General features: G+C 46.5%; 1 protein-coding gene across 1 annotated transcript in view; it reads left to right on the top strand.

Moving 5' to 3' along the window:
* Nucleotides 1–402: 402 nt before the first annotated feature.
* Nucleotides 403–18750, top strand: part of KLF7 (KLF transcription factor 7) — an 88430-nt gene continuing 70082 nt past the window's right edge. Inside the window, exons 1-2 of the mRNA XM_077918362.1 lie at nt 403–577; nt 1025–1232. Of these exons, the coding sequence (XP_077774488.1) occupies nt 561–577; nt 1025–1232 (225 nt within the window). The 5' untranslated portion in view covers nt 403–560. The remainder of the gene's footprint in view (nt 578–1024; nt 1233–18750) is intronic.

Here is an 18750-nt window from a genome sequence, read left to right as displayed (position 1 = left end):
AATGCTGGCTTTCTGGCTGCTGCAATGCAAAGACTCTCTGACCACGGGAGCCCCTTTGCAAACGGGCCGGAGCCCGAGGTCCGCGCGCGGCTTCCCGGGCGCGCTCGCGCTCTCTCTCTCTCCTGCAAACTCCGCCGCGCACCAGCCGCTCCGGCTCCTTTATATAGCCCTCTAAAAATAGCTCCCCTTACACTGCCTTATAAGGCGGACGTCGGATCCAGCCCTCGGCCCAATCGCCGCGGCTCTTCCGTGCCCGGCCCCGCCTCCGCCGCCTCGCTCCGAGCCCCCATTGGGCGCCAGTGACTTCATGAGCGGCCCTGGCGGCCCGCCTCCCGCTTGCCTTACATGGTCACGCGCTGCCTTAATGGACAGTTTCCTCTGAAGATCCCACGGCTGCGCGCAGGGAGGAGGGAGGGAGGGAGAGAGAGAGAGAGAGAGGAAAGTATGGGAGCGCGCCTGGCTCCAGGAGCGCGCGGGCGCGCGCGCAAGGCGGAAAATGCAACCTCCCCAAAATAAAGAGCAAAGATTGCATTCAGCAGCGAGCAGCAATGCAGAAATAGATGGCAGTCTCGTGTCAGTGAGTTTGCATCCCCACCCCCACCCCCTTCCCCGCCGGTGCAAGAGCTGGAGTCAGCAACAGAGCCCCGGAAGGCAATTGCTTTTTTACTACAAGTGGAGAAGAAGTGTGTCCCCCCCCCTCCTCTCTGGCTGCCTGGCTGACGGCTTGCACTGTATACGTTCGGGAGCATTTATCCCTTCTCTCTCTCCCTCCCTCTCTCTCTCTCTCTCTCTGGGTCGTTGATGGGGCTCCTTCCTCCCCCCGCTTTCCTCCGCTCCTGTTCCTGCTTTGGGTCCGTCCCCGAAAGTGTGACTACAAACAGCATATGCATATATATAGGAAACAAAAGCAAAACAGAGGACAAGGACAGCTGGATTGATTGCTCTTAACGGTCCTTCTTACCCCCCCCCCCTTCTCCTCCTCCTCCTCCTCTTCCTCTTCCCCCTTTCCCTTTTTAATGAACAGAACTAAAAGCCCACCGCAAAATTGCAAACACAAACCTAAAAGGAAAGGGTCGGGGTTTGTTGTTTTCAGCAGAAGCAGCAGCAACAGCAGCAGCAGCAACAGCAACATGGATGTTTTGGCTAGTTATAGTATATTCCAGGAACTGCAGCTTGTCCACGACACCGGTTACTTCTCGGCTTTGCCATCCTTGGAAGAGAACTGGCAGCAGGTGAACCATTTACGTTACTCCTGTGAAATCTCTTAAATGCAGGCGCTGGTGAATCAGAGCGGCTTTTCTGATTTTGTTTCTCGTTTTCTGTGATCTTGTCGTCCCCCCCTTTTAAAAAATAATAAGCACTGTCATAAATGTTATCAATAGCCATGCAGTCCTGTTGAAAGCTGCTCGCATTAAATCCCAGATCATATAGTAACCAGGGAGCATCTGAGGTCTGGTGGAAGTTGTTCTTTGGAATGTGTTTTTTTTCATATTACATTGTGGTTCTGTTAATTTTTTCAAAATAAAAAAGTTGCTTCTCCTTTCATTGCTGTTCCCTTTAAAATAAAACGGGGGGGGGGGGGGTTTCTTTCAACCAGTGTTAACAACTAACAGCTGGTGCAAGCTGAATAGATTTTTCAGATTTTTTGCAAGGTAATTGGTGTGTGGGGCAAGTCAGTTCCTTTATTGGAGAGACTTGATTGCAGAAGCCAGGGACGCACTGCAATAATTTTTTTAAAAAAGAAAATCCTTTGTGTTACTTTGCTTCCATGAAAAAAAGAAAGCTTGTTTTCGCTTAGAACAATGACAGTTCAAGCACCCGCAGAAGAGAGTTTAGACAGCAAAGGGGTTTAGAAATACGACCAGAGATGGAAATTGGGTAATGAGGTTAAACCAAACTGACTTGACAATACGGTGGAGAGATGGGGAATCCAGAGAGAGATAGCGGACTGGGTGTGAAATCTCTGATTAGCCTAAATATGTACAAAGATGGGAAGAGGAAATGACTAGAACCCAAATGTATCAGCTGGGATCGTTCGGTGCAGCTGGAAGGGGTTTTTTCATTAGGGCAAAATATTACCTAAAGTAGTGCTGCTATGAGTTGCCCTGCTGGGTTTGGTTACAAGTCTATAAGGTTATTTAGCCATTGTACAAACTACTGTGTCTTCATTTTGGGGGGGGGGGGGAGCCTGGCCTGTGTAGTTTAGGATATAGGTGTAGATGAAGAAGCATGTGGCTGCAAATGTAACTTGCATACTGCACTCTCCCCCCCCCCCCCATGACAGCTGTAGGGTGAGTGAGATAATGAGGTGCCGGATTTTATCTTCCAGTTGTCCAAATGATATTGATCAGCATGATTCTACAATGTACTTTTAAAGGTGTGTTTTGTGTGTGTTTAAGGAGACTGCACACGTGCTCTAGCTGTCTGCATCTATTGTTGCATATTATTGCCGTGGAATTGTTAACCGCTTTGATAGTTGACCGGCATTATTTGTAGAGGGATCTCAGCCTTGAGTTCCTGCTTTCTTTCGGGAAAGGTTTTCTGGCAAAATACAGCGCTGGCAGGCAATGGGGGACAGTTCAGGTCTGCTTTATTCTTAAAGGAAGAGCAGCCTTTTGTTTGCCTGCTTGCTAGGCATAGTCATTGATGAGTCACATCTGGTTTTCTCCATGTTTCTCCTTTAAGGGACTGATTCAGTTGGAGAGGCGAATAATGCCCCACTTAACAGTTCTTCCAGTTTGCTTCCAACAGCAGTGCCCTTGCTGTTGAATCAGTTGCATATTAATAACAGTCTAGACAGTTCAATGCGAGATAATCTGTTGACATAGCCAGCATGCCTCAGGCAGATACTGTATGCTACACTTTGTGAGGTTCTCCTAGCGCACTGAAAGGAAGCCGGCTGTTTTCTGCTTCTGCCACACGACGCCAAATGCTACATTTAAAGGAGCATGGCTTGTTCTCTGTATTTTAAGAACTCAGGTGTTTGACCTACATACTTTAGTGCATCTTTGTTTTATAATCACACAAACCTTTCAATCAAACCATTTTTGTTTCTTACACGAGCTCATCGCGCTGTATAGTATTCTTTTGAGTTTTCCAAGTGCCCCATGTACATTATCTCATTAAACGTCACGGAAAGAAAATGGAAAAAGAACCCGAGAGGCACCGCCAGTGCACAATATGGTTGGTGTGTCTTGGGAGGGAGGCAAGTTAGAGAATAGTAGCTTCTCTAAAGCCTGAAGTGAGATTCGAATTCGGGACACCGCATTTCATGCCTTTGAACATGTAGTCCCAGGCGCGTCTACTTAGAAGTAAGTTGCATTGAATTCAGTGAGGTGTTCTCCCAGGTAAGTGGGTACTGGATTGCAGCCAAAGGCACTAAAAATAAAAAAATAGGATGGGTACAGGGTAAATGGAAAATGTCACAGGGAACAGTGATTCAGCTACACAGAAATAATTTGTAGACATTGGTGCCATGGTGGCAGGATTTGGGGGATGGGGTGGCAGGTGTCCAGTGGCCCATTCAGCAGCCTGAGCAGGGGACACCCCTCTCCAATGCAGCAGGTCAGGCTTCTTAACACATTTTGTAGTAAGGGAGCATTATCATCTAAAGAAGAGGGAGACATGAGACAAGCAGGTCCACAGCCTGAGATCGCCAAATGGACCCATTCTTGTCTAGGCACGTGCTTTGCTTTCTCGCTTTCCCCCAGGCACCACGATTTCCAGACATGTGTCCACAAAAATCACGACAAACAAGTTCCTAAGATTTTTTTTACAGAGCAGGGCTATCTGCCATCAGCGACTCACTGCAAATTATGGACTCCTACTTTTAGCTAACATCTCTTAGTAGGGTGACTTGTATGAATCTGTTCTTCTGTGTGTGGGGGGGGGGGAGGGTTGGAGAGCTTGAATGTTATTGTTCTGTATAATACCAGTAAAAGATAAATAAACAGTTTGAAAAAGATAATTATAGCCTTGTTTTTAAAGGGAGCGCCGTCGTGGAATCCTCATATGCTCATGAAAACTGGGTTTTTGGGGGTTGGAGTGCAGCAAAATTGCCACAGTTGCTTTCAGTTTAACTGAAATTTATTCTAGGACAACCCTTATTCATTTTATATCTCTGTGCTTCTGGCCCACCCTTTCTCCCTGTGGGCTGCCCAGGGCAGCTAACAATGCAGTAGAAAACCCCATTCAATAAAGCTACCTTGGTGGGAGGTGAGGGTGGCAGAGGGGGCGAAAAGCAGGTGGGGGCGGGTCTCTGCTTCCTTTTCCCTTCCTGCTGTCCTCAGCATGGCCAGATCTCAGCAGCGTTTGAGGATGGTCCTCCAGGGATTAGAATCACAGCATTCATCCTCTGCCGCTCTGTTCAGAAATGAGCCCCATGGACTTCAACGGGACTTACTCCCAGGTATATGGGTCTAGGATTGCAGTTAGAATCATAGAATCATAGAGTTGGAATAGACCACAAGGGCCATCGAGTCCAACCCCCTGCCAAGCAGGAAACACCATCAGAGCACTCCTGACATATGGTTGTCAAGCCTCTGCTTAAAGACCTCCAAAGAAGGAGACTCCACCACACTCCTTGGCAGCAAATTCCACTGTCGAACAGCTCTTACTGTCAGGAAGTTCTTCCTAACGTTTAGGTGGAATCTTCTTTCTTGTAGTTTGGATCCATTGCTCCGTGTCCGCTTCTCTGGAGCAGCAGAAAACAACCTTTCTCCCTCCTCTATATGACATCCTTTTATATATTTGAACATGGCTATCATATCACCCCTTAACCTCCTCTTCTCCAGGCTAAACATGCCCAGCTCCCTTAGCCGTTCCTCATAAGGCATCGTTTCCAGGCCTTTGACCATTTTGGTTGCCCTCCTCTGGACACGTTCCAGTTTGTCAGTGTCCTTCTTGAACTGTGGTGCCCAGAACTGGACACAGTACTCCAGGTGAGGTCTGACCAGAACAGAATACAGTGGCACTATTACTTCCCTTGATCTAGATGCTATACTCCTATTGATGCAGCCCAGAATTGCATTGGCTTTTTTAGCTGCCGCGTCACACTGTTGGCTCATGTCAAGTTTGTGGTCAACCAAGACTCCTAGATCCTTTTCACATGTACTGCTCTCAAGCCAGGTGTCACCCATCTTGTATTTGTGCCTCTCAAGTGACATTTGCAATTGATTCCAGACATGGATTCCCAAAGCGCAACTCTTTCAAAAAAATTCCCCACCATCTTTGGTTTGGTCCACTTCTTCCATCTTGGAGTTCCTAAATGGTGGAAGGTTACAGTTCTGTTATTGAAGGGCCGTGGTTGTACGAAGCTTCTTGCTAAAATGAAACCTTCAACCTTCAGCAGGTAATAGAACGAGGGAAGACTCTGGTTTGAACCTTAAGGTCTTAAAATCAAAAGAAGAGCATGGATCAGGCCAGATGCCCATTTGATCCATCATCCAGCTAATAAATAGGCAGTTCTTAGGCAAGCCACAGCTTCTGCCTGCGACATGGACATGGAAACATGAAGTCCAATTACAGAGATGTTGTAAGGATTACTGAGAGAGTGTGCATGAAATTGCTTCTAGACTACCCAGGAAAAGCACTGTGTAAATACTAAAGGCACACACTTGGCAAAGGTGAGGTTGAGAACTTGCTTAAATCTCTCCCATTGAAATCCATGGGACTTCAAAATACTTATATCTGTGTAAGTTGCATTCAATAAAATATGCTTAGGGGTGCAGCTTTCTGTGCCCCAGTAGACATTTGGTTGTGATTGCCAGCTGTGGAGAACTGTATTTTTCTTCTGTCTCTCTGCTTGCCTAACTACTGCTTTGCAGCAACTTTGTGTATACAGAACAGAAAAAGTTGCATGTAGTGTAGCTGTCAAGTGTCATAATCTAAAACCCCTATAGTACTGTGTCTGCAGCAATAACCCAAGACAGTTGCTAAATAATCTCTGGCTGTCACCCATCCTCCTTTCTGACACACACACACACACACACACACACACACACACACACGGCCGTTCCCTGTAGCTGAAGGAAGAGGAAGTTCTTAGGTCTCTGCTTCTGAGACTGTACAGTAGTTGCATGGAAAGTTACAATGAGGCAATTTCTGAATAACTTGTTAAATGTGGAGCAGGCAGACTCCTTTCGGTGGAAGAGAATTGATGTCCGTTGCACGCTGGTTTTAAGCCAAATTACTTTAGCAGGGGCTGTTGGTGCATACCTGATAGCAAAAGGTGCAACATAGATTGGACTGATGGCTTTATTTCAGTAGGATTCGGCAGAGCACAACTCCTTATGGAGCGGAATGAAAAATGTGAATTCTTAGCCCTTGCAGAGTGAGCAAGTTTGGGGGTTTTGTTGTTGGAAGGATCATTTCAGCAGTTTCCAAATGCTCAAGGAGCCAGCGGTAAGAGATTAGAGTAGCCCCTCTGACATTGGCTGGGAAGACCTAAGTTTAAATAGAAGAGCTTCGCTGGTTCAGGAAGAAAGGCCCGTCTAGTCCTGTTCTCACAGCAGCCTGGTCAGAGACCTCTGGGAAGCCCACAATCTAGATTCTAGACCCAAGCCCAATAGTTCTCAAGTCTCTCCACTTGGTTGCTCTGAGCGGGTCATATTCTCTTGCCCCCCCCCCCCCCCGCCACCTTAGTCTGTCTGTCCTCAGATCAGATTTGTTGAAAAGAGCCAGCATCTTTGTTCGTGCAGATGTTCCCAAGGCAGATTGTCAAAGTCTTGTGCAAGACTGAAGCATCTCATTGCAACAGAAACAGGAGTGGGGCAAAGAGCAAATGGCTGTGCTGGACAGGATACTCGGCTCAAATGTTATCGCTTGAATGAAATTAAATATAGACTTCTAAGATCTTGAATGAACCTACGTAGAAGAATATTTCACGGACAGGAAACAGCTTGTTATCTGCAGCTATCCTGTGGCTGGGTGTTCTGTTGGGTTCGCCACATGCCTTGATCACGCTTTTTAAAATTGGTTGGTGAGTTCAGAAAGTAAGTTTGGAATGTTTTATTATAAAAGAGTGTGTGTGTATGTGTGAAATTTTGACTGGGGTGTGAGATTGTTGCCTGCGATGTGGAATAATATGTTGGGTGCAGCTTACAATTTGTTCATTTAAATTCCTTATTTGCTCCAACTCCTGGTCTCAGCACAGATCTTTAATAGCTCCGTGATGTGGGTGAGACTCACAACACAACACCTGAAAATTGGTTGCATTGGTTATATCATTGATCTGCTATCTGTTTAATGATCAGCTCATCTCCCACTAGCAAGCCCCTCGACCTTAATTTTAATGACACGTGTGTGTCCTATGTCTACAGACACTTATCGGTGTTTAGGATCCTTGCTCACAGAATCATAGGATTGGAAGGGACCCTGAAGATCCTCTAGTCCAACCCCTTGCAATGCAAGAAACTCCATTAAATCAGCCGTGGCAGATGGCCATTCAGCCTCTTCTTAAGAACCTCCAGTGAAGGAGAACCCCACCACCTTTTAAGGAGTCCCTTCCACTGTTTTACTGTCAGAAAGTCCTTCCTGATGTTTAGTTGGAACCTCCTGCCTTGCAACTTGAAGCCAATGGTTCTGGTTCTGCCCTCCAGAGCAGGAGAAAACAAGACTGCTCCATCTTCCATATGGCAGCCCTTTAGATACTTGAAGATGGCTATCATATCTCCTCTCGAGGATGTTTAAAACAATACCGTTCTTCCTGTTCTGCACTGTTATGTTTGGTATGTTCTGAAAGGGTGGGAAGAGGATCTCTTGTAATCATGGAATTTCACAAACACATGAGATGGCACCGCAGCATTCCCTCCCCCCCCCCTTTTCAGGCATGCTAAGGATAACCAGATATAACCTGCATGCTACAAACAGGAACATACTGTTTCTCTGCTCCCTGACACTTTGGTGACTTGCAGTTGGTCATGCATACTCCAATGGGCAGCATCTCTAAGGTCTTTCCCTGTCTCTGCTACCTGAGAGCCTTTCCAGCTGGTGAGGCCAGGGATTGATCCTGGAACCTTTTCACATTCAAAGCGTGTGTTCTGTCACTGAGCCAGGTTCATACGATGGGGCGTCAGTGATCTGTGTTGCTTCTTGTCCCTCACCAGGCTGAGCAGGAACAGAATAAATCTTGCAAAACAATCCCAATATATGCCCGTTTGCTGCCTGCATATTTTATACAGGTTGTTGAATTCCAAATTCAGCTTCTCTTGGCACAGAATTTTGGCAGTACTGGTGTGCAACTGCAGGTTTGTCTGTTTTCCCCCTGGGGTTAGGGGGTAAGTTTAATGCACAATTATGTGGTTTCAGTGGACACTTGGCAACAATTTTGCACCATGTGCAAATGGGCAGCTACATGCCTTGCATAATACAGGTATTTGCGGCGTATCTTGCAACTTGCTGCAGCCATAGTTATGTGCATTGTTCTGCATTTAGTGTACATGGCATGATGACTCGCAGTCAAGAACTGATCGCCTGGGAGATGTGCAAGTGGTCAAAAACAGAAAAAAGTGGATACAACGTGCACATTATAGGCAACATCAGGATGTGCACAGTCAGTGGCGTAGCGTGGGGGGTGCAGGGGGGGCCGGCTGCACCGGGCGCAACATCTGGGGTTAGGGCAAATCCACAGGTTAGGGGGCGCAAATCCACGGGTTAGGGGGCGCAAATTACTTGCCCTGCCCCGGGTGCTGACAACCCACGCTAAGCCACTGTGCACAGTTAGTAATACAGGTGTATAAGTGATAATTTCTGGATGTGTGAAAAGACTCTCTGTGTTGAGAAGCACATTGGGCTGGCTTGAGGTGGCATGATCTTTCTTTGGGTCTCTTCAAAACCACTGGACCTCCAGCATGAGGAATGAGGTACAGTATGAATGGACCAAGCTAATTCCAGGTTGTTGCTGCTCTTAAGGCAGATGATTTTTCAGACATTGTGCTGGAAGGCCTGTTAAGTAAAAAAATGTTTGTTGGAAGGGAGGAGAGACCCTTTGCATTGGCCAGACTTAGTTTTGATTTGTATGTGATAGGCCCGGAATGGTTGGACCTGTGTCTCTTTCAGATCTTACTGTACTACAGTCACCCTGGAGAGTATTCAGGAGTGATGCAGCCCAGTGGCTCCTGGAGGACCAAAGGTTCCCTAGCCCATGGATGGACCTTTATTTTAGAGAACTTTTTTTTTTGTCTCCTCATTGTTTCTGTTTTTATACTCACACATTTCCCAAATAACTAGGTGTGTGTCAAATGAGCCAAGCGCTGACTTCATTCACACGGCACGTGGTACTCTTGCAGAGCTCTCCCTGAGTTCAGTGAGGCTTGCTTGAGAAAACGTCACGCTGGATTGCGTTGGTGGTGTTTTGTTTAAAATGGTCTCCTTAGTAGGTTCTCTGTGTTAACCAAAAACAACGCGAGGATCATCCTATCTACACACACTGGGCCTTATTAACACACTCTCTTTGGCAAGACACACTCACTTAGGGGAAGAGAGAGAGAGAGGTCAAGAAAGCACCTCTGTTCTACCTTACCTTCAGAAGGCTAACCTTTGCCCTTTGAAACAAGAAATCTCAAAATATGCTTTTTCACGTGTCATGCAGGCTGCAGGTTCTAAGCACACGTCCTTGAGCGCAAGCCTTATTGAGCACAGTGGGACTTGCTTCTGAGTTAAGGTGCAAAGGTTTTTTTCCTGTCAGTCCTATTGGCTGTTTGGGAGTAGCAGTCATAATTTTAGGGCAGCTCGTATTTCCCCCTCTTGAGATGTTGCTGTAAAGTGATGGGAGAGGCTGTGAGGTCGTCTGGGGCTATGGAAGTATTACAATGGCAGGACTAATCTAGCACAACTCTGTTAGCCATTAAGCTGACTTATATTTGGCAGACGGGGCCATTTTGCTGGCCGGTCGAAAATTTTCCGCTGCTACTGGAAAAGGAATAAATCACGTGGCGGAACATTCCTTCCTTCATGCCATTCCCCATTGTTCTAGAATAATGGCATACTTGGCCACTCCATAAACGAAACTCATCTCCTTTAATATTGCTATTTCATCTTGGTTCCAGTCACAGCAAAACACATTTCTAAGTGCTTATTGTACATCATGCCCCGCGAGAATAGCTTGCAGGAAGAGTTGACTTCCAAGAACAAGCAGCCACCTGTGAGCTACGGAGGATTGGAAAAGGCTGTTGAATAAGCTAAAACACTTCCTGTCACACTTGCAGTGGCGTAGCGTGGGGGGTGCAGGGGGGGGCCGGCCGCACCGGGCGCAACATCTGGGGTTAGGGCAAATCCACAGGTTAGGGGGCGCAAATTCACGGGTTAGGGGGCGCAAATCCACGGGTTAGGGGGCGCAAATTACTTGCCTTGCCCCGGGTGCTGACAACCCACGCTACGCCACTGCACACTTGCACACAATGCAGGATGTAAAGTAAAAGAGTTTAAGGTGATTTGTCTTTGACGTGTTTTGGCTGCAGAAACCCTGGTTACAAATTATGGTTTCTCTGCGTTACAAGTCTCCAGGCCACCATGAGGGCACAAAGGAGGCATCTCCATATACTAATGGAGCTATGGATTGCTGAAATACATTTGCTAAAATACCTGTGGGAGAATCCTCCATGTGAGCCTGCCTGAACTGTGGGATCCACAGGAGGGGGCTTGTTGTGCACCATTCAATCTTTTTAGAAATCTTATTAGATCTTGTAGATCAGAACTGGGTGAAAGGTAGGTCAGGATGTACTGGTAGATCTCTTGGTTGTTTGCAGTAGATCAGTAAGGGTTTCTGCCTCCCAATGATTTAACAATGCCAAGGAAAATTGCAAGAAAGGAAAAAGAAAGCAATGCTGGCCTTGTGGGGATTAATTACTTGACTCTGTGGTCCTCTCCAGTGAAATATGAATATTAGTTGGTTGCCTTTGACTAGGTCTCTCTGCAGGTCCGCTCGCCTGTTTCAGGATTTGTGTTCAAACTGTAAATTTGAAGTAACTAATCTATGGATTTGTATTTGTATGTGTTTATTGGACAAAGAAGATTATCAGCTCAGGGGCAGTGTTAGAAACTCAGATATATAAGCTAGGCATCCAATGGCTCTTTAAACCAAGTTTACAGTGGCCAAAATGGAATGTCTAGTTGCCCTTGTCTAGTTGTATGGAAGTGAGAGCTCGACCATAAAGAAGGCTGATCACCGAAGAATTGATGGTTTTGAATTATGGTGCTGGAGGAGACTCTTGAGAGTCCCATGGACTGCAAGAAGATCAAACCGATCCATTCTGAAGGAAATCAGCCCTGAGTGCTCACTGGAAGGACAGATCCTGAAGCTGAGGCTCCAATACTTTGGCCACCTCAGGAGAGGAGAAGACTCCCTGGAAAAGACCCTGATGATGGGAAAGATGGAGGGCACAAGGAGAAGGGGATGACAGAGGACGAGATGGTTGGACAGTGTTTTCATAGTTACTAACATGAGTTTGACCAAACTGCGGGAGGCAGTGAAAGACAGGAGTGCCTGTTGTGCCCTGGTCCATGGAGTCACAAAGAGTTGGACACAACTAAGCGGCTGAACAACAACAACAACAAGAAGGTGCCATTTTGGGGCCAGACAGCTCTAAAGTCTTATTTTTCAGATGACAGACTGGCTGTGATTGATTATCAGTTGAACGTCTGGCTAGTTCAGATGACAACCTTGAGCTAAGTGAAGAGCTTTGAGAAGAAAAGTCACTTGATCCAGGGGCAGTCTACATATATACTGGCCTATTCTGACCTCCTTTTCTTAAGGGTGATACAGACCATTCATAATGTAGGGATATTCTTCACAGCTGTGGGCAGGGCAGTGGGGTGGGCAAAGCGATGGCAAGCTCCAACCATTGACTATTAACGTTGTTGACTGCTCCTACTCAGGCTGCACAGAAAAAGCATTCATTCTGATTGTGCAGATTTTATATAATTGATTGAATTCTAAGGATGTGGTATTGGTGTGTGAAAACAGTCTAGATCCAATGATCCCCAAGCATGAAGCTTCAGATGGTGGAGACGCCAGGACTTTCCTGGTGCCCAGGCATCTTCTCTTGGTTGCAAGTGGCTCGTTGTTGTTGTTTAGTCGTTTAGTCGTGTCTGACTCTTCGTGACCCCACGGACCAGAGCACGCCAGGCATTTCTGTCTTCCACTGCCTCCCGCAGTTTGGTCAAACTCATGCTGGTAGCTTCGAGAACACTATCCAACCATCTCGTCCTCTGTCGTCCCCTTCTCCTTGTGCCCTCCATCTTTCCCAACATCAGGGTCTTTTCCAGGGAGTTTTCTCTTCTCATGAGGTGGCCAAAGTATTGGAGTCTCAGCTTCACGATCTGTCCTTCCAGTGAGCACTCAGGGCTGACTTCCTTCAGAATGGAGAGGTTTGATCTTCTTGCAGTCCATGGGACTCTCAAGAGTCTCATCCAGCATCATAATTCAAGTAGCTCATAGTCAGGTGAAAAATGCGCCTGGCCACCTGGCTAATTCCGAACACTCTTCAGGGGGTGCAGGCAATATTTTGCATCTTGCTCTGGTCAGTGGATATTGGGAGTTCTATGAAAAACACTAAGTCTGTGGTGCCATGTTCAGGACAGAGCCTCCTCAGTGTTGGTGCTGTACTTACAAAGTTGCCACCCAGGTGAGTCTGCTCGGGCTCACCCAAGGCCCACCCTATTCCCCCTGACTGTAATTTGTGTTAATTGCTTTTAATTTCTGACTTTTAATTTGTACCCTGCTCTGGGACTTGCTGGTGAAGGGTGGGTTATACATTTGATTATGATAATACTCCTGGTTAATTTGAAATGCAAAAAAACCTGCCATATATTCCCTGTTTGTTATGTTTCTTTGTTCCTGGTTTTTTAATAAGAATGATGAGCTAATGTGTTTTAACTTAAATAAAAAAATTCAACAGGTAGGTTATTGGACTTGCACAACAAATGTCAGCATGGCCTCTAGCAAAACATCCTATATTGGTGTTTCCAGGCATACAGGGATTGCTTTGTTGTTCAGCTTTTGTCAGGATTTCATGCATCTTCCCTTGAGGCAAAGTTTCTGCCGCTAGAAAATCACGTTCTTCCTGTATTCAAACCTCAACATTTTTTGTCACTGTTGAAAGTGTGATTCCTCCCTTCTTTCCTCCAGAGCAATAATTCTGAGCTGTGGCAGAATGTGGGAATTATTGTACAGTTATAGCACATTTTGTGCCGTTCGCTTTACCTGAGTGTCACATTTTAAATACGTTTAATTATGACTACAGCATAGCCAGGGACTGCTTTTATTGCATCATGATTATGTTCCCCATGCCACCTTTCTGGGCTTGCCTTTCCTGAAATTGTGGGACAGCTCCCACTCTGCAAACTGCAGGCATTGCAAAAAAGGCTTTTACCTGGAGTGGGAGAGGATCTCTCAGATGGAGGAGGTGCGATCTTCTCCTGTCTTGCTCCTTCTCTGCCTCGCAAATTGTACATGACTGCTTGGTTTGCGTTTGCTGAGTGTAAACAAGTAGGTGGAATTGATTTAACCTCAGTAGCTAAAAGTGGCAGAAATGGAGGGGCGTTGGGCCAAGGTGGTTAATGAGGTATAGCAAGCGGTTAAATGCATGCCAGTTCCTAGGGCTGGTGGCGATGGCAGAAGCAAGTTTGCCTGCATTGGCAAGTCCTGGTGCTCAGTCCCTTATCTTCCCAAGCAGTACAGAACAGTTTGCAGGGATGTGTAAGTGATTGGCATGGGATTCTTGCTCTGTCTTCACAATCCACAGTTGCCACTGGGCTGTGGATTCTCCAGGGTTCTATGACGTGACGTGTCTTCATTCCCACATACTGTAATCAGTATTTGAAACTCGGGTCTATAAACCAGGCACCAAAGGGTTACCAAGGTTACAGCCACAACAACGGAATGTCTAGTTGTCGTTTTGGGGCCAGGCGGCTCTAAAGCCTTGTTTTTCAAATGACGGACAGGCTGTGATTGATTATCAGTTCAGCGTCTGGATAGTTCGCATGACAACCTTGAGCTAGCTTAAGAACTTTGAGAACTCAAAGAAGAAAAGTCACTTGATCCGGGGACAGTCCACATATATATTGGCCCTTTCCAACCTCTTTTTCTTAATGGTGACATGAAACATTCATAATGTAGGGATATTCTCTGCAACTGTGGACAGGACAGTGGGATGGGGTAACTGAAGACAGTCGATTATAACTTGGTTCACTGCTTCTGATCAGGCTGCACAGAAAAAGCATTGGAGTTCCTGAAATTCATTCCGATTGTGCAGATGAAATATATCTGATAGAATTCTGCAGGATGTCTTGCTAGCATGTGAAAACAGTCCAGATCCAATGATCCCCAGGCATGCACCTCCAGAGGGTGGAGATGCCTGGCACCTGGCTAGTTTTGAACACCGATATAATAAGGCTCAGGGACGCGGGTGGTGCTGTGGGTTAAACCACAGAGTCTAGGACTTGCTGATCAGAAGGTCGGCGGTTCAAATCCCTGCAACGGGGTGAGCTCCTGTTGCTCGGTCCCTGCTCCTGCCAACCTAGCAGTTCAAAAGCACATCAAAGTGCAAGTAGATAAATAGGTACCGCTCTGGCGGGAAGGTAAATGGCGTTTCCGTGCACTGCTCTGGTTCGCCAGAAGTGGCTTAGTCATGCTGGCCACATGACCCGGAAGCTGTACGCCGGCTCCCTCGGCCAATAAAGTGAGATGAGTGCTGCAACCCCAGAGTCAGTCATGACTGGACCTAATGGTTGGGGTCCCTTTACCTTTACCTTTATAATAAGGCTCATAACACCTTCACAGATAGGAATATAAGAACAGCCTGCTGGATTAGGCCCATGGCCCTTCAACTCCAGCATCCTGTCCTCACCGTGGCTGAACAGATGTCTGTGCGAAAGCAGCGAGCAGAACCTGAGCACAAGAGCACCTCTCCCCGCCTGTGGTTTCCAGCAACTGGTATGCGGGAGCATTGCTACCTCCAGCCGTGGAAGGTAGAGCATAGCCATTGCAGCTAGTGAAAGTTGATAGCCAGCGTTCGAAATTAGCAGGGTGCCAGGCCCACTTTGCACCTAAAGATTCTCCATTCACGAGCACCTCAAAAAGCCTGGGTGCCATTTTTTGTGCCTGGCTGACACTCAAGGATTACTGAAATGTGTGTGCTTTGAAGCCTCGAAGTACAGACATTTCCCCTTACTTTTTAGGAAGAAAAAGTGTGTCTTATGGAGCGAAAAATACGGTAATTTTTCTAGTAGGGCTGTTTCCCATACTATTTGGCACCATTGGTCAGTTTCTAACACTGTTGATCGCCCTCTCCTCCTCCTCCATGAATCTGTCTGATCCACTTCTAAAGCCATCCAAGTTGGTGTCCATCACTACTTCCTCGGGGAACGAGTTCCACAGTTTGACTATGTTGTCCTGCCTGAAGGAGGACTTTCTTTTCTCCCTCCTGAATCTTCCAACATTCAGCTTGGTTGGATATTTGGATGTGCATGAGTTGTAGTGTTGCTCCCACACATAATACAGCCCTGCAGAGGCAGCAGGAAATCCCTGGCTTACTCAAAACTTCGTTACCTTCTGAGTTTTTTGGGCTCTGTTTTGTGCTGTGCCGCCGCTGGTTACGTTCCCTATGGCCAAGCGAAGGTGCAGGTCACTCCATGAAACCAGATGAAGATTCGTGTTGTAGGAGAAACAGGTTGTTGCTTCTAAATCTGGAGTCCTGAGACCCCAAGTTCTCCTTCTCGTCTGGAAGCTTCCCCACTGCCAAATCATAGAATCATAGAATCATAGAGTTGGAAGAGACCACAAGGGCCATCGAGTCCAACCCCCTGCCAAGCAGGAAACACCATCAGAGCACTCCTGACATATGGTTGTCAAGCCTCTGCTTAAAGACCTCCAAAGAAGGAGACTCCACCACACTCCTTGGCAGCAAATTCCACTGTCGAACAGCTCTTACTGTCAGGAAGTTCTTCCTAATGTTTAGGTGGAATCTTCTTTCTTGTAGTTTGCTCCGTGTCCGCTTCTCTGGAGCAGCAGAAAACAACCTTTCTCCCTCCTCTTAAATCCCAGAAGTCTGGGAGCTAACTAGTACAGTGGTACCTCAAGTTAAGTACTTAATTCGTTCCGGAGGTCCATTCTTAACCTGAAACTGTTCTTAACCTGAAACACGACTTTAGCTAATGGGTCCTCCCACTGCTGTCGCTGCATGATTTCTGTTCTCATCCTGAAGCAAAGTTCTTAACCCGAGGTACTATTTCTGGGTTAGTGGAGTCTGCAACCTGAAGCGTATGTAACTTGAGGTACTGCTGTATTAGAAAAGAGGATGGGAGCTGCCCATTAAAAGCTGCCCATTAAAAGCCGGTGTCAGACTGAACCCCTCCTCAGAACAAATGGTATGAGAACTTTTAGACTCAAGTTGCAAATGTTGCTTCAACTGTAGAATGCGTTGTGCCTGCTGGGGACAAAATGAGAATGAAGCAAAGTCGTACCTTAGTTGTTGAATGGATTCCGACTTCTGAAAACGTTTGACAGCCAAGGCGCGGCTTCCAATTGCCTGCAGGAGCTTCCTGCAGGCAATCGGAAGCCGCGTCGGACGTTTGGCTTCCAAAGAACATTTGCAAACCAGAACACTCCCTTTCGGGTTTGCGGCATTTGGAAGCCAAAACGTTCGAGACGCAAGGCGTTTGGGATCCAAGGTACGACTGTACAGCTTCTTTTGGTGGTAGGAAAACTAGCAACATTGGACACGTTGAAGGTTTTCTGCCTGCATAAGGAGCTGTCCCTTAGTTCAGAACTTCTGCCTTTACCGGATAAGAGTGAGTGAAACATTTGATAGTGGGTTGAGCTTGCTAACGTGCTCTTGATGCAGCTGTGTCTGTAGGATCAAGCTCATGGCTTGGAGATGTCCACGGTTCCCGCCTGGTCACTGGGTTGCGCTGCAGCACCCGCAAAGCTGTGGCAGTGAGCATGGGTTCTGGCAAAATCGTACGAGAACTTGCCAAAATCGTGTGAGATCTTGTGCGCTGTGCCGGTGGCAGAGGTGGTGCGCCTCCTCCTCTAAGGCTTCCCCAGCCCAAGGTGGCTGCCTCACCTTGTCTCATGTTTGGGCTGGCCCTGTGCTTTACTTTTCAATACATTGGACTCAGGCTGCCTGAAGGATTGCTTACCAGTTCGGATGGCCGTATTCTGGAACTGGAAGTGAAGGCCTTCTCGGTGGTGGTGCCCTATCTATACCCTATCTATACCCACTTTTCTACCGTGTTGGTATGAAGCAAACCCCATTTTATTTCTCAGGTGTTTTCAGTCCGTGATGAACTTGGTTGTGGTGCTGTTCTCTCATCCTGCTTTAGTGTTAGCTGAGCTAACTGTGGTGCTTCTGTTGACTTGTATTTTGCTTTTGTGTGTCGCAAATCTTTCTTTAACTCAAGAAACAAACGATAGGCTTTGTGGGATAAATGTGACTCTATGTAGACGGGCAGCTTATGGGGGCGGGGAAGGAGAAGCACTAGGATCCTTAAACGTTCCATTTTATCAGCTCTGCTCTTTAAAATCTGTAACTCAAGGACATCCTTAATTATTGCAGAGAAAGAGAAACAAAAGTGATTACAAAGTGGAAAAACCTCCATGATGTGAATTTTGAAACATTTGCTAACTTTTTTTTAAAGCATTCCTTCCTCCCCGCAATACCTGAGGAATGTAGGAGTTTGTTTTTGTCTTACGTAAAATATTTTTGAAAGGAAAGGAAATTCCCAAGGTGCAGAATCTCTGGCACTCTAACCCCACCCCCCCCACACGCTCTGCAGACATGATGTGCTTTCCTAAAGACCCACGAATCCAAGATCTTCATTCATTCCTAGTAAGATTTTAAAAGTTTTTTTTTAATAATATATATATATATATTAAAATGACTGCAAGACCTGAGAGATAATGTTGCAAGCAGAGTTCCCCCCACAAGTTGTTCTTACGTGTAGTTTTAAAAAAGGGTTTCATGTGTGTGGTTTGGTTTTTTTGAGTATCACATAATTGTCAAGCAAATATTGAATGTTTTAGTTCATTAGATGTGCTTCTATAGGTCCAATATATTGCGGATGGTTGCACTATGGCATGGGTAGGCAAACTAAGGCCCGGGGGCTGGATCCGGCCCAATCACCTTCTAAATCTTGCCCACGGACGATCTGGGAATCAGCGTGGTTTTACATGAGTAGAAGGTGCGCTTTTATTTAAAATGCATCTCTGGGTTATTTGTGGGGCATAGGAATTCGTTCATCCCCCCCGCCCCAATATAGTCCGGCCCCCCACAAGGTCTGAGAGACAGTGGGGGTCTGAAAAAGTTTGCTGGCCCCTGCACTATGGGGTCTACCTATGTCTGTGGTCTCTTTGAAGTTGACATACTTTTTCGGTAGCAGCATGGAACCTGCAACCAGGGGCAAATTTTGCAAACATGACGTCCAGTTCAGAGCCATTAAAATCAACGAAAGTTTAGTCAATGAGCTGTGGATTGGACTCAGGGAATATCTGCTAGTCCTAACCATGGCAACCACTTTGGCTTGTTTCTTGCCTTGTTTCGAAACCAGCTTTTTCCTCGATGGGCTCATGGCTAGTCATGTGTCTTTTGTGCTCTCTCTCTCTCTCTCTCTCTCTCTCTCTCTGTGTGTGTGTGTGTGTGTGTGTAGCCATTTAATATCAGAGTTGCTCTGGAAAAATTACATTGCCCTGAAAAGATTCCAGTCGCTAAGAGCTGCTGAATCAAACTCCTTGCTACAGAGAAGCAAGAAGGG

Source organism: Podarcis muralis, chromosome 1 (assembly GCF_964188315.1).
Source record: "Podarcis muralis chromosome 1, rPodMur119.hap1.1, whole genome shotgun sequence".
Classification (NCBI taxonomy): Eukaryota; Metazoa; Chordata; class Lepidosauria; order Squamata; family Lacertidae; genus Podarcis; species Podarcis muralis.
The sequence above is the reverse complement of the archived record's forward strand: the minus strand, read 5'-3'. Positions and strand labels throughout refer to the sequence as shown.